The sequence below is a fragment of the Micropterus salmoides genome, unplaced genomic scaffold, assembly GCF_014851395.1.
Source record: "Micropterus salmoides isolate LMB-PRFRI ecotype aquatic unplaced genomic scaffold, ASM1485139v1 Ms_hic_scaffold_12, whole genome shotgun sequence".
NCBI lineage: Eukaryota > Metazoa > Chordata > Actinopteri > Centrarchiformes > Centrarchidae > Micropterus > Micropterus salmoides.
In genome coordinates, this window is record NW_024040263.1 from 8502283 (window position 1) to 8530228 (window position 27946).

The 27946-nt window shown below is 39.0% G+C and overlaps 2 protein-coding genes across 3 annotated transcripts in view; one reads left to right on the forward strand and one right to left on the reverse strand.

Annotated features, from left to right (window-relative positions):
* The window catches only part of inpp4b (inositol polyphosphate-4-phosphatase type II B), a 192427-nt gene extending 190231 nt beyond the window's left edge, over positions 1–2196 (forward strand). Inside the window, 1 exon segment of the mRNA XM_038713158.1 lies at positions 2006–2196. Coding sequence (XP_038569086.1) covers positions 2006–2180 — 175 coding nt within the window. The 3' untranslated portion in view covers positions 2181–2196.
* A 6856-nt stretch (positions 2197–9052) lies between these two features.
* Positions 9053–27837, reverse strand: LOC119898874 (interleukin-15-like). Of its 2 annotated transcripts, XM_038713162.1 has the most exons (7): positions 27577–27837; positions 12673–12710; positions 12267–12323; positions 11596–11683; positions 11353–11397; positions 10886–11029; positions 9053–10609 (listed from the first exon to the last, which is right to left on the reverse strand). In XM_038713162.1, exons 1-7 carry the CDS (start codon positions 27643–27645, stop codon positions 10505–10507), a joined length of 546 nt encoding a protein of 181 aa, XP_038569090.1. In that variant the 5' UTR covers positions 27646–27837; the 3' UTR covers positions 9053–10504. The 2 variants fall into 2 exon arrangements, with proteins under 2 accessions (XP_038569090.1, XP_038569091.1); XM_038713163.1 differs by lacking the exon at positions 12673–12710 and having other exon boundaries at positions 12241–12323.
* Positions 27838–27946: the final 109 nt, after the last annotated feature.

Here is a 27946-nt window from a genome sequence, read left to right on the forward strand (position 1 = left end):
CTACCTGAAGAGAGGCTGTGAAGTCTTCATTTCGAGAACCACATACAACATTATTTATCAAGTTGGGTCGGACTCTGGTTGGACTTCATGAATTTAGCACAAGGATACACACAACTTGTTGACTTTTGTTGCTGTTTCATCACCATTTATAGCTATACAATGGGTGTATGATCAAATAGTTTACAAAATTGTTTACAAGCGTACCAAGTTCTTCATAGATAGCCTCTTAATTTTGTACCAAATTAATGCATTTAACTTTAAAATGTACGTGTTACGGGGGGCATGCCCCCGGACACCCTGGTGAGAGAGTTCAAGGCCTACCCGCCATAGTCTCTTCCTGTGGGAAACACTGCTGGACCCAGTATTTAGTAACTCCCATCAGCTGTAAACACACTACTGCAGCTGGCTGCTATTTCCGAGCGATACATTTAATGGCTTATTTAGCTATGTGCTCTAAAAGAATGCAGTAATAAAGGTCTCTAAAGACCCAGAGGCCCTGACAAATGCTCTGTCTGGGACCTTTTTTTTTTCTTTGCAAATTTGCATTACTTGTAACAAGTTACTACCCACCCTGCTGCAGGCATCTGACTACTGTCTTCAGGTAGAAGTAGCCTAACAGCAGCACAAGAAAAGTCTGTAATATTGAGGCACTTTGCTGCACCTGCCTCAAGCAACCTCTTTTTTTATCCCTCAACTTTTCAGCACCACCTCTGCATTGAGTGGCATGTTTTCTATCCATGTTTATTTGTCTGCGTTGCAGCTGTTTAATTATGTCGGATGTGTCCCTCCCATGATATGTATAATGGCTCCTATGTGTATGCGTATTACACTTGCATGTCAATACACAAAGGTTTTTGTGAAGTTTAAATAAAGTGTGGCGTTGACAGTGACCACACATGTCTGAAATAGCTTTTTGTACCGTTGCACTGCATTTGTGTTAAAGACCACAGTGATTTTAGAAAGCTAAAGTGTAACAGAATGCTGGGATTAGTTAGTTGGCAAAATTGTAGGCTATTCATTTATTAGTATTCAGGCAGCAGTTAATTCATAAGAAAAGTACAAAACAAATACAATGACAATAATATAAAAAATAACAATATTAAAACATAGCATTGTCATAATTTCTACACGTGTAAGAAATGATTTTGTAGATAAACATGTGCATTAGCTTCAGAAGATATTTAAGGTAACTGTTTTTTGTAGTCAAAAGAAGCTGAGCATTTGTATCTTATTTGTCCTTTAATTGGTTTGACAGAGTTGGTTTGTTGTGAATAAAAATAATGAAAGCTTTAATGTTGGTGATAAGACAGGCTGGACCGGTTGACCATGCACCCACAACACACAACAATTTCATGTATGCTGTTTCAGTGGCTCGACTAAAACCTTCAGGCATGTGCTTGTCTTTCTTCTCATAGTTTCGTTATCTACACAGGCTAAAGAACCTGCAAATTGTCATAGTTTTTTTTACACGGACCTCTGATATTGGAACAGTGAAAAGGGGGCAGTTTTACTGTTTGATAAGGATGTTTTCCAAACTGCCGCTAAGTCTGTCGAAGACATTTAAATGACGGGAAATCCTATCCAAAAGGAAATGAATACTGTAAAGCAAACTAAGCAAGTGTCACACACTACAAAAACCTGTTACACCACTACTGTACACACAATTCTTACACTCTAGACATGACATAGACAGAGTAGACATAAACTTGTACATAAAACTTCTATTGTTAAATTTGCACCAAACTGAATGCCTCCCACCCCATCCTCTGCTGTCTCAGCTCTTAGTGAGCCTGTTTTTCACATTTCCGCCTCGTCCATCACTGCCTGCTTGTCTGTGGCTTTGTCTATACTAATGGCTCTGTGTCTAAGTGGGCCTTCTTGCACCAATCTCTATGGATCAGTCTGTGCTAGAAGTCCCACTTAGACGGCATAGAATGTACTAACACCACAGTGTGTTTTATCTATCTCTATTCGTTCTCTTTCACTCTGATGGGTGTCCCTGCAGTCGGCTGACCCAGGGAGACATTGGGCAGTGGGAGGACCCTGAGGCTGGCGCCGTAACAGAGAACAAACCAGCGTCCCGACACTTTTACCCCATTGCCCTGCTGCTCGTTAGCTCCCACTTACTGGTTGTGTGGCTCATTTTAAGTCTTGTTTTTCTGCTTGCAAAATATCAATAAATTGCTGACAATGCCATCTCTACTCACTCCTTTTTTCTGTGTGTGTGTTGGTTATTCCTTTGTTAGGGGTGGTAGTGTGATTTGATTGGCTTTCTTGTATAAGGGTGATTAGTGCGAGTGGTTTATATTGAACTCAGTCTTGTGGGGTGCTAATCTCTGAGAAATAGTAGAGGATTGGGTACAATTGATTTCAATCAGATGGTATTAATTAACCAGCAATTAAACGTTGACTCTTTCCTGATTTACCAGGAGTCTTCTCTGACAAACTCTAAGATGGTTCTTAAAGTTGTGGTATTGTGCTTTTTGGCTTTTCCCCTCTCCTTTATTGAGTTATATATCTTTTTTTGTGCATGTAACAGGTTTGCAAAGTGAAAAAGCCCAGAGTCCAGCCCAAAGGGAGTTCCCATCTCCCACAGAAAGCTCTGCTCTGAACTGCTTGAAAACAGCTCGTTTGTAGTCCAGCCCTTCACTTCCTTACTTGTGACGTCACAATGCAAACGCGTCATAAAGCTTGCCAAGTAGCTAGTGGGTCAGGCATGCCCTCAAATCAAGCTAGTCTGAGCGGAGGCCCTTTGACTTTAGTAAGTGGAATCGCCATGTTGAGACGCTGTATTCTTCGTTGTGAGGGCAAACATCTATGCATCGCCTTCCAAAGGATGACTTTGTGAAGAATCAGTGGTTGAAATTCATTTTTAACACGATTTCTCAGAAGTACAACCAGCACCTCGTCTTGTGCTCTAACCATTTCACCGAGGACTGCTTTCTGAACCGGCAACAGTTCAACTGCGGATTTGGGTAACGTTTAGTCTGAAAAGATGATGCAACTCCGACTCTGTTTGGGCCTGGACATTCACAACCTCAACCTGTAAGTATGCTTTATTGGTTGCGAATTATATTTAAAATAAACACGGCAATGTAACTTCACAACAACATTGCCTATAACCTTAGGTGTGTGCTACTGTTGATGTTTGCTACACAACGTTGTAACTGATTATATAACTACCGTTTGTATTTCTTGGCAACAGACGTTTTCAACTTCGGTGGGCATTGTCGAACAGTTTTCACAAGTACACCTAAATATGAAATTAAAAAACGTTAGACAACCTCCAGGCAGTCAGTAAACATTAAGCTGATACTGTAAGGTAGAGGCAGAGCTCGGTTAAAACGTTACGTATGAAAGATGATGTGTTACAGATTAATAACTTGCCACTCGGAAACGTCTTGCTCCAGTCTAGGTTGTGAAGCTGGTTCTGGTTGTTCTGCCGTTGTTTCTGGATCGGACTTGGGTTCAACCATGTTTGGCTGAACCGAAGCCATGGTTACCAGCTGAAGCGGGTTTGTTTTGGATCACATTACCTTGTTTCTTACGACCCGCCCTTCTCTGCTTCTGATTGGCTAGTAGTCCTTACCTGGGAACTGTGCATGTGCAACTCCCAACAAACATATTGTACAAGTAAGCTGCATCACTCTGTAGCTCAAGAGCAGAGTGTACAACACACAGGGTGAAAAGAGGAGCTGCAGCAATGTGCAGTATGAGAAAAATATGTTTTGAAAATTAAACCATGTAAACCTGTTCTGGTACAAGCCCTAATTAAGATTTTGAACCTGAAAATGAGCATAATACCACCTCTTTAAAATCTGACAAAAACAAACTTTCCTTGGAAAGTTCACACTGTCTGCATACCAAATGCAAACACAATATGCTGTAAATAAAGTTCTTTTGTTAATCTCAGACATCTTCATTTGTAGGTTTAATGATAAGCCTGGTATGAATCTGTATTTTACTAATTGTCAACAACAACTTTGTATTAGTCATTCTATCAGTACTGTCTGACTTCCCTAGCCTGTCTGTGTCACCCAGCTCCAAACCCATTTCTACTAATTCCTACTAAAAACACAAATCCTGAGGTCACAAATGTACATTTATTTTCTATTTATTAAAATCAGTAATTTCCTGAAATAGCTGGGCACTGTAGTTCTTTTTCAAATGTTACTCAAACAAGAATAAATAGTCTGTTTATTGAGGACTACTTAGCTGCGGATTAATACACAGCATTTGTGGCAGCAGGATGATATATGTGCTATTGACTCAAAATAAACTACATGCCTGGGTTCGTCATAACGAAAGAACATGTCACCCAGTGCAACAGTGTTCACTGATGTGTTTTTAACAACAATGTAATGAAATGGCAAAGAAGAATAAGCAATATTCAATTTGGATACATAAACAATATTTGTTAATAGGATCAACTAATTACTGCTTTTAGTATTTTCATATGATTTGTTGATAACAAAATTAAGAAAATTGACAGGATTATCCCAGAACTTCTAACATCACATGAAATAGCTGATGTGGTACATGCAATTTTGAGTTAACTAACAGAAAACGGCACATAACAAACACACATGTTCACATATGGCACTGTATTACAGGCTGAACAGACTGATGTTGAACTGCTGAGTTAAACTTCAGCCTGTTTGTAATTTTGTGCAATACAACTGACTTGCACCTAAATCACACTACAGTGTTTTCAATGTGCCGGAAACATCTAATCTATCAGTCACTATCACTATCATTTTATTTAGTCCAATGTAGACCTTTAGACCTGTATTTCAGTTTTTCTATGTTGATACTGTTGTTCTCTCTCCCTCTTTCTTTCAGTCTTTTTTCTTTCTCTACCTCTTAACAGCTGTATCACAACAATATTACCAATTTATTTCATTATGGCGAGCTCTGTGTGTCCATGTGAGTGTAGAAAGTTTTCACACACCTGCAGAGGGTACAACCTGAACCTAGCATATGGAGAAACCATATTCACCAGAATACACTCAACAACAAGATTTCCGGGGGACACTTAAAACTGATGAAAATGCAAGTAATTAGTAACAAGATAAATTAAATGATGCATATTTGATCATCTTTTGCTCATTTTGCAGCTTCATTGATGAGGGGTCAACTTTAACATATTGCATGTCGTCAATTTGCAGTGTTTCTTTTTTTCCAAAATGCAGCACGTTCTAAAAGGTGAACATATTTTCTATTTTTGCTTGTGCTTTGTCCCCTTTCAAATTTTATTAAGCTGCAGTGCATTGAGCTTGCTCGCTCACTCTCTGCTTCTGTAGACTCTGTTGATGTCATTAACAGTAACATAATGAGTTTCCTGTTCTTTTACTTGTGTAATCTGCTTATGCACTGCTTTATGCTTGGACATTGACCAGGATGCAGGGAAGTAAATATTTTTCTTTCTTTCTTGGCCAAAATAAAATCACATAGTGAAAAAATGTTCTCCTACAGGATGCTGTAGTATCTAGCAGAAACCCAGAGTGCTTCCATTTCACCACTTTAAAGACTTCTACTTACCCAAAATATTTAAGGGGCAATTAGCATTAACTTAGTGGATAAATACCAGAACCGTTCCAGAAACCTTGTCCCACTTGTACCAGTTATGCACACTTCTTGATTAATGATTTGTGACTGGCCCTTTTAGGAATTCTTGATCAAGTTCCAAGTTGGTAAAAAAATCTCACAGTCCATCCAACTTTATTAATAGTATCCCAGAATTCAGATTGTCCCACTTCTCACTACTTTACACTGTGCTCTTTCATGGGCTATTTAAATGCGTTTGTGTAATAATCCAATCTGTGAAGCTTGAATGTTAATTATTATAAATAATGTTAATTATTGAATACATGTCTGAAGTGTCTGTAGGTCATACATAAGGTGGAGGTGTTGTATTGGATTTAATTTTGAATTGTTTTTTTAAGTATTTGGGAAGCCGTTTTTTGCAATTGTTTTGGCTCCAGCACCTTCACCTTAAAAATTAAAGTTATCACTTATATCAAAACAAAACAAAACTGTCATAAAGCATACTTGAAGCAGTTGAAGTACTTACAATCTTGGAGGGCAACACTGATCGCAGGCCTGTCATCTGTCTGGAAATCTAACCCTCTGGCTCCTGGCCCATAAATATAATCTTTGATATATGACTAGCAGAAACAAGTTAATACCTTGTCAAGCCACTTTAAGGTACTAAAACCTGAATTAAAGAGCTAGTTTTGGGGATTGACAGTGAAGGTTCTCATGTGATCTCAAAGTGTTCTCATTTTAAATCAAAAGGAGAACATTTTTAAATATAAAATGATCTGATGTTTTTTCTCTTGCACAATCCTCTTGGAAAATTAAACTGTAGGTAAAGACAGCAACAGTGAGGCTTAGCTAAAAGAGCTTGGAGTGAAGATTATTAGTGTCACCACCACTAACAACAAACCAACAAAATCTGTAAATATCTGCTCATTGAGAACCACGCAAGCTTCATTTAAAATGCGTTTGATATTTGTGTGAATCTAGACGTCCAAATGAATTAGCAGTTGGAGGGGGAAAGGACGTTAGCTTAGCTCCAGTTAAACTAGTAGCCCAACATACGTAAAAGCGTCCAAAACAAAACAGAAAATAAAAAGATGTGGAAAACTCACAGGTCGTGGGATCTTTTTGACAGCTGTTTCCAAGCTCATGAATGTACTTTGAGCCTTAGCATACCAAAATGGCTGAACACAAACAAATGTTGTGAAATATAGTCACAAAGAGTTTATAATAATTTGTGAGCAGCAACACTGGCTGTCTCGTGATCTCTGCAGAGATGTGATTATATTATATATTGCTAAGCCAAAGTCAATTATCCATAATACATAAGGCCTTAATATCATACAGATATAATAATTATCATACACTTGGCATACTGTAAGCTGTTTATTATACTAAACCCGCGAGGTAGCCATAAAATGTGTCATTGCTGTCAGCCTTAAATGTGTCGCCTTCAATGTGTCAAAAACATACTTCACTCAAAAAGAACATAAATTAGTATTTTGGGAAGTCTTTCAAGGCATAATTATAAACATAATTTAAAAACTCATTCATGTTTACTTTTTTGTTTTTCTTTCTTTTCTTCCCTCATTCCTCTTCACCCTCTTTATTTGATCACCAGAGAAGGATGTCGGATTGAGAACGTTCAAAAGAATATTAAATGCAGGAAATATGCCTTCAACGTGTTGCAGCTGATGGCCTTTCCCAAGTGCTACCGACCGCCAGAGGGGACTTACGGCAAAGTTGATTCTTGAAGACATAAGCCATGTAAAACCAGTCGTTGTGTGTTACCCAGATAGTAAACATGAAAGCGTAAAACAAAAATGTAAAATGTTTTATTCTTTGTAACCAAAAAGACTTTCTGGATGTTACATTTTGTTTCTATTTGTTTACTTTTTGGTTGCTCTGGTATGTGTTCACTGACTTAAGCTGGATTTGCCCAAAAGGTGTTTATGCACTTTTCTATTTTTGCATTGTTTATTTTTCATGGCCTAAACAGGGAAAATACACAGTGTGTATATAATCTCTGTGTGTGGCTGTACAGTATGTTCATGATCTTTTTAGAGGTGTCTGTGTGCATGAAGAATTCCACTCTTGCATGAATTAAATTTTTCTGAGCTCTTTGAGAGGTGATGGAATCTGAGCTTGCTCCATTTGTGAGACGCAGTTTAAAGCTTTAACAAAAAGGGCTAACTAGCAAGCGTTGGAGTTGAGGCTATTTTTTGTGAAATAGTCTGTTTCAATGTTCAAGAAGGAACTTCCATGCTACAGTGGTTTTTGTGGTATAAATACTGCCCTCCCACACTGGAAACAGCATAATTTCACATTTGGCTGTGCAGAGCTTTGCCAGATGAAAGTGCCAGATTCAAAACTAAAAGTGTTCATTCCTTTCTGCAGTTCTTTTGCAGTGGATGTATACATTTTCATGGCATTACATATCCAGGTCCAAACTTTCCCTATGTTGTTTTTGACTGTTGCAGACGTATTTTCATTTATTCAAACCCAACTGTCCTCTGTGAATAATCAGAAGTTACATACCAGTATTATAAAGCATATGTTGAATCCTGTTTCCTTTTGACAACTCACCCCATTCTCTTAATGGTTGCACTTGAGCTTTTTCCATAATATTTTTATATCTCAAGGTACAGGCCTGTGAAAACCACATGAAGTACTGTCCAGGAAATTAAAAGAGGATGATGGATATTGGGCCATCATTCCTAAATGCTATATAATAAATTCCATTATTTATTTTTGTATTCTAAAATTATTTTATATTCTAAGGGTTGATACCTTGGACTAATGCATGTTTAAAATGTATTTGTTGTGTTGTACATTGGACATTTACAATTGTCTATTTAAAATTAAATAAATAATGATTTAATGTGGAAATCTGTAATTGTATAATGATATATGTGCCTTGTTTTGCAGACTATTTATATTCAATTTCACAGGTGTGTTTGAACAAGTAAGTAAACTACTACAGATAAATACATGAGTCATAGTTTAATCCTTGTTGCATTAAAAGCATATATTATTTTCGGGGTCAACTTGCATATAATAAAGTAAATCACTGAAAGAGATGAAGGTTTTTTCCAAGTATCAAATACTTGCGGTCTGTAGTCTTAAAAGGTGGCTCTGATACCTTTGTCACATGCTCCATGGCGAACAACAGCTGTTGTCAGTTTCAGTTCACAGCAGTAACATTGGACTCCAGTGGAGACCCAGGGTCACGGCAAAATGTTTTTGGTCAAAATGCATCAAAACATTCAGAAAAACTCCCCAAAACCACTCCTGAAGCTCATAATTTCTCTGCCATTGATCGGTATGCTCAGTATGTTCAAACAATCCTCCCTTAAGCAGTAAAACACTGACCACACCGTGATAGTACTACACAGTGCTACCTTGATCATTATCAGCGTTGTCCTTTGACTCTGGAGTATTCTTCTGGCCTGGTCAATGTCAAGGATCTCCTCACAGATCTTGATAATGATATTGAGATCTTGAATTGAAGTAGTTTTGGCAAACTTTTATTTCATTTTTCTAGTGTCAAATTCCAAACAGAGCATCACATGATGAGACCGGTGAACACTTTCCACAAGTGAGTAGAATATCATCATTTTGCTTTATTTAAAGATACCCTGTGGAGCTTTTGACCCTGAGTAGTGCTATGGAGCAAGCATGTGTGGTTTAACGTTTTGTTTACATTATGCAAACGTGAGGCCGTGGCGATTCACATCCTGATGTCGGTCTCAAGCTACAAACATACTGTACCAATGTGCCATCAAAGGCAGTGAAGCAAACACATATGGATGTCACAAATGCACAATTTTAATTTTTTTTTTTAAAAAGTGCTTTGCAAGTATTTTATGAGGAAGGATCTGCTCTCAGCATGTTTGTTAGCCCTTGTTAAAAAAACACAGCTTCCTTATTCTTTTGAAAGCGGACGCAGGGGGCTTCACCAAAGAAACCAGCCTTGCCGGTCTGCAATTCTACATCATCTGACAAGTAACTGCGTTGGCCAATAAATACATCCAAGCATGCATTCCTGGCAGATTATACTGTAACATGAACGCTATATTTCTATGGTTTACCACATGATTGTCGCAACTAAAGACACCACCATTGCCACCGTGAAAACTTTCTGTGTTGGTGTCTGATAACTGATAACTGTTAACTAAAAACTGTCCTTTCAGTATCATATTTTATGTCTCACTGGTAAATGAAGTAACACACCCCTACCAACACAGCTGCTTGTGCTATTTTAACACAAGGCAGTATTCAGGCTGAATGTCCTCTAATACTAACAGTAAACATTAACTGTTTACCAACAAACTCTAATGAGCACCTTTAACAAACACTTAATGGTATGGCACAATAAAAGACAGATAAAAGAAATAAAATGAAAGATTATATACAGTTTGGATATTATTTACTGGAGTGAGTAACTGTTCTCAAGATACTGGAGTTCATTAGCCATTTACTGTGTAATAGGTATTACATTCATTAGTGTTTAGCAGTGATCCAAGGCTGAGTCCTTACTGCATCTGGGTTTGAATGAATCCAGCCTGTGGCCCTTTTCTGCACGTCACCCCCTCTCTCTCCCCCCTTCCTGTCTATCTCCAGCTACATTATCAAAATACTTTGATGTCTATCTCCGGCTCCACTATCAAAATAAAAGCAAAAAGGCCCATATTTACATTCTTCCCACATTCTGTATATACTGCACAGTACATGCTGCTACTGTATGCTACTTCCTGATACATCTTTCAAACCTGTACAACTTAAAGGATGATTGTGAGGCACAGTGACTGAGAGGCTTAATCTGCATAGGTAAACACAGTACTGTCATCCTATACATTCAAAATGTTATGTGATATTTACACAATCAAAACAGAGCCACAATTCTTTACAAATATATACAAATACACATTTGTAGCTTACAGTATTTACATCATATTGCGTGTTAAGAGTTTCCCTCCGTAGTTATTTCTTCCAAAAGGGTTTTTAGTCTTTCCAGGAATATTGTAATATTTTTAAGTGAGTGTGCTTCGCATGGTAGACAGCCAGTCTAAAATTCAAAAGAGACACAATAAAACATATTTTAAATATGATTACATATCATTTAAAAAAAGATTGAACATACAAATAAAAATTAACAGTGAAGCATTGTGTAATGTAGTACATTGCACTTGAGTGAATAAAGCAGTGCAGTAGAGTTGAGTGAGAATAGCAATAAAAATAATAAAGTATGATAAGCCAATGAGAACCCAAAGAATGACAGGTAGTTTAAAAAAAGAAAGCATGAGCAGTACACTCCAGGGAGGATTTTGTAAACAGGACTTACATTGTGCTGATCTGATTGATCTTCAAGCAGTTTTGCATTGAAATCAAGGATGCAGTCTACTTTATTATCCACAATTTCTTCTTCATTGAGGACCATTATCAACTCCAACATGTAACATTTGAGAGTCATATTTTTACAGTTCCCCTAAAAGAGAAAGAAATGCCTCAGTATGGACTCATACAGCTGCAGATCTATTACGTTAACAGTTAAAAACAAGAATTCCCATGTTTTTGTAGCTTTGTCATGGCATACCATGCTCAAAAATCAAGACATAATCTGAATTCCTTTTAATAGTACCACTGTTTTCTTACCTAGATAATTACTGTGCTGCACAATAAATAGATACGTATCTGTAAGCTAATGTCAGTGTAAAACAGTACATGCTTTATACTTTGAATTTCATACTTTACTCAAGTGTTTTCTTTTTCCTTATTGAAATCAAAACCAAAATTTTAAGATGTACTCACGTGATAGTCATTCCTTGATGGAGCATACAGCATAGCGTCAGATTTCTGAAAAATAATCAATAAACTTAGACAAAGTAAGGTTTTGAATAATTGAATACACCAATACATAAATGAGTACACTACAGGAAAGAGACAACAAAGTATCAATGCACTTAAAGATAGGATGGTTTCAAGAGTATGAAACAAATACTTTTAACATAAGACCAAACACCAAATTTTATTTTACGTGAGACCTTCTCTCACCTCAATGGTGTGTTTTAGCTTCTCCAAGCAAGTCTGTACAATGTCTGTACCAGGCACAGAAGCAGCATACATAGATGTACTCAATAAGCTTTAAGAGAGTGAAGAGACAATGATTACAATACATATTATTTATGAGAATGCGGATATCTCTTTGATGTTTTGACAGTGACTGTGAAAGCAACTACTGTATATTTTACTGACGCACTATTACTTTATGCAACTTACTTAGCTACAAGTTGTATCTCGCTGACACTTTATGAAGATGATATGTAGATAAGTCATTCCCATCTGTGTAAACTTTGCCAGTATTAACATGTTATTAATGGTTGTATGGACAATCAAGTCATAGGATTTTCTTGTGTGTGTCTGTGTGTGGGTGGGGGGGGTTCTCAGTTTCAAAGATCTAATGATTATGACGCACTCCTTTTTCCATTTCTTATAGCTATAAACAAAAAGTATACTTTGTTGTTAATATTTTAACATTTTCTCTTATGAATATTGCAGAATATCTGACTTGACCTGTACTATATTTGGTTGTGTGTTTTTTCCCAGCTACATTATTGATCATAGAAACATTTCATCATTTATAAGTATGATAACCAATATTTCACTTTGAGACAAACAAGTCACACACTGTATGCCTACCTCAGAACTAAGAAACAAAGCCAGACCTGAGTTTTGTGGCTCTCTCTGCACAGGTTACAGGTTGACTGGAACTGGACGTCTTTCTAGAAATAATACAAGTAAAATGTTAGTGTGACATCCTTTGAATTACAGTATTTTCTCAAGCTTGTTAAGAGAAGAAGTGCTGGTTAGCAACATCTATTTTATCTGTATGCTACTTTATTTAAGAGCACAGTACTTTTATTTCCTTTATGTCTTATTCAAAACGAGCTAAACGGCAGGCTTACCACTCAATTAACTCAATTATAGTACATACCATACCACCTGATTTGGTGGTAGATCTATCAGGCCCATCAGAGGGCTACTCTGGAACTGAGGTTACATCCTAGTCACTTCAATTTACACAACTGGTTCCCACGTTTCTCAACCCAGAGATGGTGATTTTTACTTTACCTAGCAGGGCAGAGGCAGGTACATAACAGAGATCCACCCTGATGAAAAAAAAAGTGGAGGAGACTTTGACTCTTACCTGTGCATTATTTGGTGAAGTATTGAGGGACATACAGGCTGAATGAATGCCAAATAAACAACTATTCATATATGAAATAACAAATAAATAACAATAACAGTAAATAAATAACTGCTATTAACTACTATCAAATAGTCTGCAGCCATGGACACATATTGATACATGTGTTTCCATTCAGGGGACTGGTAACTGGTAAACTACTGGTAGCATTGTAGATGATTGTAGAATTTAAAAACCTTTTGTCCCACTGAACACAACTGGTAGGGGTGCATCTTTCCTGTTTAATAAGGTAACACCTTGCACAAACAGAATACCGTCTGTTGGGCTTTGTTTGATTAAGGTTGTTGAATATACTTTATACAGGAGGATATATAATAGAGCAGCAACAACTAGCTTTTCATTGTTGATTAAAATGCTTTTCAATGTTTAAGTTAATTAAGTAATTGTTTAGTTTTGTAAAATGTCAGAAAATACAAAAAATACCCATCACAATTTTATCTAAGATGGGGCCTATACCACAAAGCAGGGTTTGATGTTTGCAGGGCTACTTCTGGATTAACACTTGGTTTTCAGTCCTAGGTCGGTAGTTCACTTCTTACCACTATAGTAAACTATGCTGAATGAGGCAGAGTACTGAGCAGATTATTCAGGAGATAAGAGATCAACGCTGTAAAAGCACTTCCTACTGACCAATCAGTTCTTTTGGAAATGAGATCACTATTCGTAGAAGATCCCGCAGACTGTTTTATAGGATTCTTTTATGCTGTGGGAAATATGGAGATGTTCTTGTATACCAACATCATACTACAACATTGAGACTGATTGAAGCACTAAACTATTATTTTTATGTTGACCAAATATCATGAGCCTACATTCTGGTAAACAAGTTAAGTTTAATATGAATTTGTTTATTTTAACTTTCGGTTGCATTTGTTTCTTGTATTATAGAGACTGGTCATGTACCGTCCCACCTTTTGCTATTTGGTGTAGGTAATGTGGGTGAGTTTTCAGTAAATATTGGGAACTGAAGTCATGATGGAGATACAGTCTTTCGCCCCTCTATGAGCACCCTTTGCCTCTCTGCTGCCAGTAGACTTGTCATACACTGCAACACTGGCCTCTTTGATGTAAACGTGCTCATGGCTCATGGCATTGGGAACCTCTGTGTTAACTTACCGAGTTGACAACCAGCATCATGCGAACGCTTAGCGTGTTCGCGATTGTTAGGGTTAGTGAAGCCAGGGCCGGTATTCATAGTGACATTTTAGTCTTAAGTTCTGAGAATTCATGAAATTTACTCCTACTTAAGAACAAAACTTAAGAATAAAAGCAAGTTATCAAATTTCTTAAAGCTGAGAATCACTCTTACTCTCCCAGTTAATTAAGACAGCTCAAGAGGTCTCTCAACTGGTTAGGAGCTGCCAGTAGGGCTGGTGATGGCACTGTGGAGACAGAGACATGCGCGAATATTTTAGGAGAGGAAGAACTTCTGAATTATTTGACGACACACAGTTAATTAGATGGCATTGGAAGGCGCAGGCATAAAATTTGTCAGCGAGTTGGTGAGGGACGTTCACAGAACCCTCTGCTCCCGCCGTCACACAGACCACTGTAGCAACAACGGCAGAGGAAAATACAGCTGGAAGGTTTTCATACCGCTTATCTGTCTTTACATTCTGAGTAAAGTTGAAACATTTTAATTTAAAAAAGAGAAAGCTGTGTGGATCGCTGGAATTGAACATTACGTCGCGGCAGTTGTGTGTGGTGCGCTATGACGACAAGCTACGTACTTTCTGCAATGGAAAACGGAGCAGGGCCGAGTAGCAATATCCAGCTGCAGCCTGCAGACCGTGACGGAAGTTGACGGAAGTTGAACTTCCAAATATGTCTATGAAGATTCTCAGTCATCCAGGTCATAGTTATCCAACGAAGGTTAAAATCAAGGGCAACTGGACTTGGTTGAAGATACTGGAAGACGTTTCATCCCTCATCCAAAGGACTTCTTCAGTTCTGACTGACTGGCAGGGAAACTCAGCTATTTAACCTCAGTGGGGTCGTTGGCCAAGACTGAACGACCATCGTTGGCATCTTCACCTGAGGCCAATAGGTTACGTTTGTTGAGTTTCCTGGGAAGTGACGAAAGGACAGCTTTGTAAGTGGGGGATAAGTGGTGGCGTAGACCCCCTCCCCTGTTCAATGACGGCTTCTCAACCCTGGTGTAGACGAGAAATCAACTGTGTAGATTTCGAAGATCGGCAGTTTTACGAAAATTGGCAGCAAATCAAAAATGTGTTCAAACGTTTTCGGAGTTGAGAAGCTCCGCAAGTGCCGACAGGTGTTATATAGCTGCAGTAACGTTACCGGAGGCTGCACAGCAAAACAATGGAGGTTAACCCTATCTGCTAGCAGTTAGGGTTAACCGGTCGACATGCATATAATCAATAATAGGCAATCAATTTAGGCACATACCCTGGTTGGGTGTAAGAGGAATATACTTCGGGGACTGTCAGGAATAGCTAGCTAGCTACGGTTAGCTCCCCCAGGCCCAGTCACACAGACCACTGCAGCCAACACAGCAGACATGTCCAGCAACAGCTGTTCGTACCATTGTTATTCTGTCGATAAATTCTCAGTAATGTTAAGTTTTAACCTAAATCGAGACACATCTGGCTCGTGATGTAACATTACAGAATATTCTTGGTTTGTGAAACTTAAAATTACTTTGGAAAAAATAAAATATACAACAGTGGTATGAATTGAAACATTGCCTTATTATTATCATTAGGCTATTATAAATAAGTATTTGCAGGAATTATAGTATAAATATATAAGTATAGTATAGTAAATATTAACACATAACGTACAGTGATTACTACGTTGACACACCTTTTTTTAATTTAACAACTATGCGTGGACCGAGCGGTCGAGATAAACGTCATCAGGTTTTGTGCGCGGTGGCTTCTGGGACAACCCATATATGGAAGTTCAACTTCCGTCAACTTCCGTCACGTTTGTCTGGTTTTTATATACAGTCTATGGTTTGTCTGCGGGCTGCAGCTGGATCCTTCTCCCGAGTAGAGTCGAGTATATCGATTTGCGCTATGGTAGCATTTTTCGGCAAGGCAGCATAGATCGTCAAAACACCTGCAACAGTTCAACGTTTAGTCCTAAAAGACGATACAACTCCGACTCTGTTTGGGCCTGGAAATTCACAATCACAACCTGTAAGTATGCTTTATTGGTTGCGAATTATATTTAAAATAAACACGGCAATGTAACTTCACAGAATGTTCAAGTGCGGAGTTGTTGTAAACGTTGGCTAACACAGCTAAAGTTATAGCTATAATGCTAATGTTAAACCCCATGTGAAAGCTACTGAACAAATGTTCAAATTGTTTGGCCAATTTTTACGTAAAATAGAGTTGAAATATGGTGATTTTTGTAGTGGTTTATGGTAAGATGTGGAACAATGATGTTGTGTGGTTGTGGACTTTTTTTACACTACCTTGTTTCTTACGACCCGCCCTTCTCTGCTTCTGATTGGCTAGTAGTCCTTACCAGGGAACTGCGCATGTGCAACTTCCAACAAAGATTTTGTACATGTAAGATGCATCACTCTGTAGCTCAAGAGCAGAGCGTACAACACATATGAGTTGCTGACGTACTGCGGTAAGCGTGTCGACTCATTTCCGTTTCCGGTGCTTGTGTGTTGGTAACGTGTTGTGCTGCTCTCGCTAAATACCAGTTACATTTGTTAGATTACAGCGGCCAACTGTCTGCTAAATACTTATTCTTACAGTAATTTTGCCTAAGCACTCACAGTTCTTTCCATCTTTTAGTGACTGCTGTTCAGTCTCATAGTTGTTCAAAAGTTTTGGTAGCTGACGCTACAGTACTTTAGCTTAGCCGTTAGCGACTTTAGCTTAGCAGCTAGCGATGGCTTCTCCTTCTCCCTCTCTCCTGCTCGGTGTGTCAGATGTTCAGTTACTCCTCTGCCTCCTTTAGCGGTAATGGTACGCGTAATAAGTGTAGTTTATTTATAGACATGGAGGCGAGGCTCCGCACCTTGGTAGATCAGTTTTTAGCTACTGTAGCTAGCCAGTCCCCGGTAGTCAGTGCGGAACGGCCTGAGTTAGCGTCTGGTAGCCGTCCCCCGGCATCTCCTGTGCAGCCAGGAAGGGGTGGCTGGGTGACTGTCCAAAGGAGGAATAGTCGTGAGCATTCAAAGCCCACGGGGCACCATCAACCTGTTCACATCTCCAACAGATTTTCCCCACTCAGCGACACACCCGCTGAGAAACCAACTCTGATCATTGGCAGCTCCATTTTGAGAAACGTGAAGTTAGCAAAGCCAGCGGCCATAGTTAAGTGCATCCCTGGGGCCAGAGCGGGCGACATTGAGTCTTATTTGAAACTGCTGGCTAAGGATAAATGTAAATACAGTAAGATTGTTATTCACGTTGGCGGTAATGACTCCCGGTTACGCCAATCGGAGGTCACTAAGATTAATGCTGAGTTGGTGTGTACATATGCAAAAACAATGCAGGACACCGTAGTTTTCTTTGGACCCCTGCCAAATCTGTGGCATGTCGTCATTCCGCCGCTGGTTGTCGAGGTGGTGTCCAGCAAACGATGTGGGCTTTGTAGATCATTGGCAGACCTTCTAGGGAAGACCTGATCTGATTCGGAGAGACGGCATCCATCCCACTTGGGAAGGAGCAGCTCTCATTTCTAGAAATCTGGCCAAGTTTATTAGTGGACCAAATCCATGACAACCCAGAGTTGAGACCAGGAGGCAAATTCGCAGTCTAACACACTTCTCTGCCCTTCTAATTCAGCAGTTACCCACCCAAAACCCTACGCAGAGTCGCAGTCTAACACACTTCTCTGCTTCTCCATTTCAGGAGTAACTTAGTGAAAATCCTATAGTGACGGTGTCTGCCCCCCGACCATCGAAATTATTTAAATCAAAGGTAAACAGAAGAGGAGCTGTGCATAAAAACCTCATAAAAATTAAAACCACACGAGCAATAGTGCAAACTAATAGGAAAATTAAATGTGGACTCTTAAACTTCAGATCTCTCTCTTCTAAAGGTGTACTAGTAAATGAACTAATATCAGATTATGATATTGATTTATTTTGTCTTACTGAAACCTGGCTGGGTGATGGAGAATATGTTAGCCTAAATGAATCCACCCCTCCCAGTCATATTAATACTCACATTCCTCGAGGCACAGGCCGAGGAGGTGGAGTTGCAGCTATCTTCGACTCTAGCCTACTTATCAGCTCTAAACCTAAACTAAACTATAACTCATTTGAAAGCCTTGTTCTTAGTCTTTCGCATTCAAGTTGGAAATCACTGCAACCAATTCTTTTTGTTATAGTGTACCGAGCACCTGGTCCGTACTCTGAATTCTTATCTGAATTTGCAGAGTTTTTATCAACTTTAGTCCTTAAAACGAACAAAGTTATTATTGTAGGGGGCCTAAGCACCTCTGTGACGCATTATCTAAAGATATAGTTTCTCTTGATGATATTGCCTTGGCCTCCACCACCACTGTGAGGAATCTTGGAGTTATCTTTGATCAGGACATGTCGTTTAAGTCTCACATTAAGCAAATTTCAAGGACCGCCTTTTTTCACCTACGTAATATTGCAAAAATCAGGAACATCCTGTCTAAAAATGATGCAGAAAAACTAGTCCATGCATTTGTTACCTCTAGGCTGGATTACTGCAATTCCTTATTATCAGGCTGCTCGAAAAAGTCCATTAAGACTCTTCAGCTGATCCAGAATGCTGCAGCACGTGTTCTGACAGGAACCAGGAAAAGAGATCACATTTCTCCTGTTTTAGCTTCTCTGCATTGGCTTCCAGTAAAATCCAGAATAGAATTTAAAATCATTCTTCTTACCTACAAAGCTCTTAATGGTCAGGCACCATCTTATCTTAAAGAGCTCATAGTACCTTACTACCCCACCAGAGCACTGCGCTCCCAGAATGCAGGGTTACTTGTGGTTCCTAGAGTCTCCAAAAGTAGACTAGGAACCAGAGCGTTCAGCTATCAAGCTCCTCTCCTGTGGAACCAGGTTCCAGTTTGGGTTCAGGAGGCAGACACCATCTCCACATTTAAGAGTAGGCTTAAGACTTTCCTCTTTGATAAAGCTTATAGTTAGGGCTGGCTCAGGTGAGTCCTGAGTCCATCCCTTAGTTATGCTGCTATAGGCCTAGACTGCCGGGGGATTTCCCATGATGCACTGAGCTCCTCTCTCCTCTACTTTCTCTCCCTCTGTATGCAACCTCATCCCATTATTGCATGTTACTAACACAACTTCTCCCCTTTCTGGTAGTCTTGTGCTTTCTCGTCCCTCTCCTCTCTCCTCCTATCACTTCCTGCAGGTGTTTCTGGCTCTGGAGCTGTGGAGTCTGGATCTGTGGCTTCGAGACACCTGCTGCCCCCGTGTTCCTGCTTGACACCCACTGCTACAACAACTATTGTTACTAGTCCTATTGTTGTTATTGTTATTATAATCATTAACATTACGATTATTATCATTAACACTACTATAAATATCTATACCATTTTTCATGCAGTCTATAGCAACTTCACCTTTACTGTCTGTACCTCTGTGTGTATATTGTGTTGGCTGCCTCCCTCCCCTCTCTCTCCTTCCATCCCTCTCTCTTTCTCTCTGTTCCTCTCTTGCTCTCTCTCTCTCTCTCAGCCTCTCTCTCCCTCTCTCTCTCTCTCTCTCCCACTCTCTCCTTCACCCACAACCAGTCGAGACAGTTGATCGCCCACCCTGAGCCATGGTTCTGCTCGAGGTTTCTGCCTCTTAAAAGGAAGTTTTTCCTTGCCTCTGTCGCCTAGTGCTTGCTCTTGGTGGGAATTGTTGGGCTTCTGTAAATAACATCATAGAGTACGGTCTAGACCTGCTCTTTTATGAAAAGCGCTGTGAGATAACTGTTGTTGTGGTTTGGTGCTATATAAATAAAATTGAATTGAATTGAATTGAATATGGTGAAAAGAGGAGCTGCAGCAATGTGCAGTATGAGACAAATATGGTTATATGAAGTTAATTTACACTAATGTTTGGAACACTTTCGAATGTGTTAAATAAATTTATCTGATTTTTGAAGTGACGAAGTTCTCAAAAGTGTTGGAAAGACCACTTATTCAGTGCTGGAGGCTTTTATTGTGCAAACTCTGACACACAGCCACGCTGAAAGAATAAGGTTAAAATTGCCATACACGCCATAATTATACATCTAAGACACAATATTAATATAATACAAATAATATTAGGCCTAAGGCTACGCCTTTTAAAGCAGTGTTTTGGCCTTTTGGCACCCAGAGAAAAGTCCTTACATGACAAGTCACAGATCACAGATATTTGAAGTTCATTTTTGATCAGCTTTGTCTCTTGAGTCTGACCATTTAATTGTCATAAGAGAGAAAATCCTCTCTACAAAGGCATCTGAGCCTGGCACACTGAGGACATCCTGAGCAAATTGATCAAGCCGGCTTGCCCTATGTTGAAAACTTTCTCACTGGTGGATTTTGTGGTATCCCATGTGGCTTTCTTTATTTCCTCCCTGCTAGCACAAAACCCTTCATAGAGTTGGTCCTTACTCACTATCTATGTCATTTTGAGGGCAACCACAACCTGCTCAGTAAAGGAGAGCTCCTCATGTAGGCCGATCAATTTGAGTTTCATCATCACATTTTCTGATGAGAAATCAAACCATTTGTCACTGTATGCAATGACAGAGTCACATAACTTCAGTCCTTCTGCTGCGTTCATCTCTGTGCTGACACAGATCAGCTGCTTGGTCTGCTATACAAAAAAGCTGTCTTTTTTCCGCTGTAGCATCTTAGCTTGGAAATTTCCGACCTCCTTGTAAACATACACAGATAAATATCAGCAGCTGCAGTTTTTTCTTCATCTTCAGAAATCCTCCTCAGTGCCACAGGACAGCTCTCCCCAAGGGACAAGAAGTATGAGGTGAAAGCTCTGCCGGAGATGATTAACAGCTGGATGAACAGACAGCCATGACGTGCATACGTGACACAGAATGTCAGGCCACTCAGTGTCAACAAAGGCAAAAATTGCATGCGGTTCCTCTCTTCTGGAAGCAGATACTGAGAAGTATGTAAGTAAGTATAGAAGGTGGAAACGTGAGCCATGCAATTAGCTTTCAAAATGCCTGTTGGCACTGCTCAATAACTGGTAAACAGAGTGGTGTTTTCCAAAGTTTATACTGGCATTATCTGCCGCATAGGCTGTGATGTGTTTTATTGTATATCCAGTTCATACTTTTTAAGGCAGTTCATTAGAGCTTGATGAAAACTATTTGCAGTTTCATCACCATCTTCATAAAAGTCAAGTAACTTGCACCGTCCTCCATCAGACACAGAAAAACTGGAAAGATTTATCTATTTCCCTTGTTTGAGGCAACGGGGCAACCGAGTAATACACAGGCTCCCCTTCAGTCTGGGATATATCATTCAGGATATCCCGCACTTTGGTCCTAAAAAGTTCTTGCCAAGTCCATCTTCTTCACAACATTTGAGTCATGAAACAACACACCGTTTAGCTTAACAAGACAGTCGGTGCTGTTGTAGGTAAGTGTTTGACAGTGATACATAAATGAGGCTTCACTTGCAGCTATTTTGTCAGTTTCCACAGTAGCTGTCCTGAAGAATGCACCGATATTGCTTGCACCTTTAGCTAGTGTGGCCTTCTTGTGCATTTCTGTGGAAGAATGTTGAGTCAAGTCCTTCTCTCCTCCACGGCCAAGTGTAAACTCCCTGTGACATTACTGCTTTCGTTAAGTCACCAATGACAGGCTTAACCCACGTCTTTTTTACTTTCCATTGTTTATTGTATCAGCTGTTATTTTTTTGCAGGTTTAACCATATTTGCAGTTTAATCCCTAATTCCACTAGTAAAATGAACTTGACTGAAAATGACTGAACAGCATCACACATTGCCCTAATTTTCTTTTCTTTGTGGAGGAATTGGCGCATTTACTTAATGTACACTGATGTGCGTGAGGGGAGGCTGTGATTGGATGATGACACGTGTCGAAATCATTCTCCATTATTGTGATCAGCACTGCACTGTTGCACTTTACGCAATAGTCATCATAAATATTTGGATACTTGAAGTCTGTATGAACTGAACAGCTCCATGCAATAATTGAATAAACAACTATTTGGTCATTAACAGTGTGGTATTTTTCAAATTGAACAGATTTTTGCAGCTTAATGTGCATATTTGGAATTCCAACCATTCTGGATCTGAATATGTAATCATGTTAATACCCCACTCAATTATTGTAATAACCTCTCCTATGTCATTGTCTAGTCAAGCCAGGTTGTTCAGGTAGTTGGATTGATATGATGGTAGGTGAGACACAGACAGGAACAAGACATTGTAGACTACTTGGGTATGGATATTGTGTCCTCCACAGCCAGCATGGAGTCAGTCAAAAGTGATACACTTGTCCCCAGCACTTTCTACTCAGCTTTGTAGTGGTTCGGGGAAATAGTACAGTACTAATATGTAAGGACACCATAAGGATGGTCTGCTGCTGGGGGGTGTTTGACTGATTGTGGGGGGGAGGTTCTTTTTCTTTTTATGGTGGTTATGCTAAATATTATAAGCCTTTATTTTGGTATCCAACATAAGTTTAATATGAATTTATTTTTTAATTTAATTTTATGTTGAATTTGTTTCAGAAATTATAAATACTGGTCCCAACTTTTGCTTTTTAGATGCATGTGATGTAGGTAAGTTTTCAGTAAATGTTGGGAACTGACGCCGTGGTTGAGACACAGGGTGCTTCTCAAGTCTCTTATTTGTCGTTTCCTCGCTTGAACTGTAAGTTGTTCCACTCCGCCATCTTGCAGACCACCCCAAAGCTCTTATTTGTGCACGAAGGATCAAGGAGCGATCTCTGAGGAGCTATGAGTGAGGATACACCAGTGCTTCCTTCACGGAAGTCTTTTACTTAATGACCGACACGCCCCCCCCCCACGCCGTTGCAGCTGATCGGACTGATCTGATACATCAGGACAGATAACATTATATTCAAGTGAATCACCGCAAAGTCTTAGGCTATATTTGATTTTTTTTTATGATTCACTGTCTTTTTAAAATCTGAGTTCATTGTAGGTCTGAACAACAAAAGCCCCACACACAACTTTCTTCTTTTATTAGAAAGATCTTTCTTTATTTTATTTCTCCCATCAACTTTTATAATGCAGACAATTAAAGTCAGAGAGAGTCGGAGAGTCTGTCTACAAGAAACATGTTACATAATTTATCATCATTTCTATTCAGTCACATGTGAGGCTGGTCATTCCAGTGTTTAGTCCAAACACACAACAATAAAACATAGTAAACACGTAGCCTACGGAGTCGGACAAGTCACTAAACTGCACTAAAGTCTCCAATGAAGCAAGCAAAGGAAAATAAAAGCAGCACATCCAGCCATCTCACCTACTGCATCTGATGAAAGCAGCCAGCAGCTCCGCGAGTAACATCAGCAGATGAAAGCATGAATGAAAACCACTACTAAAAAAGCTGTTGGATTGATATGCTGGAAGGCAGTGATCGATCAGTTACAAGTGATATGATTTGCAAATAAAATGTATGCAGTAGTGTTAAAGGATATCAGAAGACACCATTTAAATTTCCCTGAAACATTTAGGCTAATAAATCCCAAGACAACATGATCATAATCTGGGTTATTCAATAACAAATTCACTATCAGAATTAATAAATGCAGATAAGAGGCCTATAAACATTTTGCCAGTAGAAATGCTCCTGTGCTTCTGAGCAGGACATACAGTAACCTATAATTATTCATGTGCAGGTGTTTATTAAACAGGTAACAGCTACAGAGAGAATCATGCTACTCTGCACAGATAACTGTGAGACATTAGTAGTACCAACACGGTGCACATGTGTGCAAACACAAACTCCTTCAAAAGCCTGTACAGCTATTAAAGCCGACTGACAGCTGATCCAGCTGTGATCAGCTGCCGCCGTCATCAGAAACTGACGTCGCTTCACATGACGCTTCGGTGGAAAGGATGTCTCATTTCTTTAAAAACATATTTCCTCATTCCTTCTCTCCTGGCTTTGACATATGAGGGAAACGTGGATACAATTAAGAGACTTGAGAAGCAGTCTTTTGACCACTATTTGAGCAATTTTAGTGGCATGAATGAATTTTAAATGGAATGGAAGTTCATTTAGAAACATTTTTGGCTGCGTTAAATAAATTAATCAGATTTTTGAAGTGACAAGAAGTTCTTGACACTGAGTTGGAACAACTTATTCAGTGCTTTACATGTTGAAAATCCAACACAGCTACTGCACTGAAAAACATAATGATGGGGCAATGCTAATATAAGCCTGATCACTTTGACATGCACCAGCCTGCAATAACATTTTGCAGCTGAAACTTTTCCTTTTAGCCTGGATTATGTGTTTAACGTCTTCGTCTGTAAAATATTCCACTCTGCTGCCTGTCTGCTTAGCTAATTGCAGTTGTTAGAGTGAGTGAAGCTGGAATATTAAAGATATCCTGGGTATGTTGAACTTGCTTTGTAGTACAGGCCCCAGATCCTCTGATATCAAAGGCTCAGACCCCTCTAGTCTTAAATGTAGACACAGAAACAGCCAGCAGGTTCTTTGTCTAAGGTCCTCAGGCTGCTTGCAAGATGTAGAGCCATCAACAGCCTTAAAGGTAATAATTCCATGTAGAGCATTGTTATGCCTTAAAACATGTCTGGATGCGATCTGTTTAATGCTGCTTTGAAAGTCATGCATTAGTAACACTATACTTACAAACCCAGAGGCAGAATGTTACTAAGTACAGTCCTGTAGCCTACTTAAGAACAATTTTCAGGTATTTTCATTGTATGTACTTCTACTTCATCAACATTATGTTTATCTGACATTATGTTTTTCAGATTTAGGATTTCACAAGCAAAACACAAAAGGAGCCTCTAAAATATGATGTAGGTCTTTAGTGTGTAAAATACCTACAATTGGCTATACTGACAAATCACAACATTACTGTAAGTAATAACATCCAATAATACAATGTAAGGGAGCATGGGGATGGTTGTAACATCTCAAAGCTCTTTAAAGCCAGTGTGTTCAAAATGTGATATAAACTAGTTACATGTGTCTGCTATTAAATGGTGTAACTGTTATCTCTGCAACACAGACTCAAACACAAGGATGTTCAGTTAACCCCATAGTCTGGGTTAGTTGTAATATACACCGGGTTGAAATGTAAAATTATGTAATAAGTAGGGATGTGACAAGACACTTGGCTCAAAAGACAAGACATTGGGTTCACAAGAATGAGAAGAGACCAGACGAGATTTAACACTATTTTTAGGAAATATTCAACTTCCGAATTATATGAAAATCTTCATTTCCTGCATCCTGGTGATTTCTTTTGCACAAATTTCTGCCTTTTCTGCATCACTTTATGGTGGAAATGTTTTATTATGGCACGCGATCTCATCACACCCCAAGTAATAAGGAATATGATAAAAAAAACATGATATTGAAAGCTTTTTATTCAACACTTAAATATTTGTTTCAGCATAATTGGTGTGTGTGAGTTAGTGTGTGTGTGTGTGTGTGTGTGTGTGTGTGTGTAGGGGTGATCCAAGTATCTCAGTTACTGTTATTGTAGTGACACAGTAGTGAACATAATAATACAATTTAACAAAATGTTCAAATGTGCAACAACTGAATATGTGTGTGTTTGTGCTTGTTTGTCTTACACCGTCACTGTGGTGACAGACAAACTCCAGGCAGTGTAGGTTTTACACTAACATTTAAACATAATAATAAAACAATTAAACTTTGCATCAGGGTTCAGCAACCTTTTCTGAGTGTCAACATACAAAGATGAAGACATCCAATGTGCCAGCAGCATTTGTTAATGCACATGTCATTTATTTTCAATTTATGCACAGATTTTAATTGAAGTTTGACCCTAACAATAATAATAGACATATAATAAATAGGGCTGTCAAGCGATTTAAAAAAAAATCATCTAATTAATTACAGGTTTTGTAACTTGTTTGTAGTTTTGTAATGAATGAATCGAAATGAATCACATTTATCGATATTTGCTGTGATAAGCATTTAAAATATTCTAATTCAAATAGATTTTGGTAGATGAGTGCATCGATGATAATAAACAAATTTAATAGTGATGGCGCAATGGATAAGATGCATGTCTTTGATGTGAGAGACCCGGGTTCAATCCGTCACTGTGACCCATCCACCAATGTGTCCCTTAGCAAGACACTTAACCCCTAGTTGCTCCAGAGGCGTCTGACCTCTGACATATTTAGCAATTGTAAGTCGCTTTGGATAAAAGCGTCAGCTAAATATGTAAATGTAAAATTTAGCTAAACAACTTTTTTTCCCCATACATTCATAACGTTTTTTCACTGTTCATATGCAATAACAATGCCACATTTTTTTTTTGTAAAAATACAAATAGTGTTTTTGTGTTATTGAAGATCTTCAAGAAACTTAAGGATGACGCCGACCTCCTCAGTTTGTGTAAGCAAGTCACCACTGTACTGGACAAGACCAGGTCAAGCCTGGTTAAAACTTAAGTCACAGTATACTGTTAACTACGAACATGTCATGTGTACAGTCAGTCAGAAGGCTAAAATAGTAAATGCCTCTTCTGCCAACACTGTTTCTTCTAAATTCAAAGTTTTCGCCATATTTAGCGTCTCTGTTGCACTTGTCACACAAACCAGATGGAAAGTAAACTCCTTTGATCGGCGCCTTTGAGATTAGATTACAGCAAAAAACAAGGATCAGTCCAAGTTGGGAGGGGCCGCTCGTATCCCCCCTCACCCAGCCGGGTCGCGAATCATAAAGTTGCCAATTATGATTAATCCTGCGTTAAAATATAAAGCGTTAATTTTCCTATATTTCTATTATTTTGACAACCCTAACAATAATGTCAAAATTAATTCATCATGGTGGTTGATTATCTGTTTTTTCACTAACTTAATGTAATATTAAACAATGCAGCGGCATTTGTCAATATTGTAGGACTGAGTTTGCTTTCTCACATGCCAATAATATTACGCTCTAAAAGCAGTGCTTTTTGATACTTTTCAGTTATAATTTTGCTGATAATATTTAAATTCAGAACTTGTAAGGAAGTACTGTTACACGGTTGTACAGATCCTTTACTTTTACTAAAGTAAATCTGATTATTTCTTCCACGAATGAACTAATACTGTAGGCCTTTATAACATAATAATACTGTAAAAGTGGCATTCTGCATAATAAACAGGTCTATGTTAACAGTTGAAATTTTAAGTAGGCCTACATTTTGCAGTAATGTAGGATACTTCTGTGTCAGTAAAATGTTTAATAATAGCTTTGCGCTGGGACACTGACTCACCACAAACAGCTAGATTGTTGTTTTGCAGCGACTCTAGTGCTTACATGAACAGGAGGCGCTAGTCGCACCAGATGACGCCGTCTGCACCAAATGAAAGTGAAACTAAAATAGAGACACAGTACTGGTTTTGTGTTTTGTTTTAACCCAATAATCATTTTGGTGCACGGTTCACCGACAGCAGCTGAAATATCTCACCACGCTGACACACCTCCGGTCATTCCACACTATTTCTGTCCTGCCTGTGGGAACTTTGCGAACTTTCTTTCTTCCTAAATGGAAAACACCACTTGTAATCCTAATCCAACACGAGGTGTTACACCTCTGCCATCCACACACACAAAGTCAGCTTACCGCTCTTTTCTCTCCGTAACATGTGGGCTGGACGAGTATCACCGGGATCACCTTCATGAAGTCTGTCATCTGCGCAGCGGCAACAGTTCCTCTCCTACCCAGCGGAGCAACAGGCGAAGATCACATTTTTGCATTTCACTTGTAATAAAATTATTTTGTCTCACTGATTTGGGTCCAGCAATAATATTAAAGACGACGATTGTTACTGCGGTCCAAATGTTGCTCTTAGACCGACTTACACACGCCCTGATATCGTCATGTTGAGGTCAAATTCACTCCTCCTCTGATTCGTCACTTTGCTACAAACCGAATACGTTGTTTCACATTTGTGCGTGTCGGGGCAGCATTTGAAGTTTTTTTATTATTATTG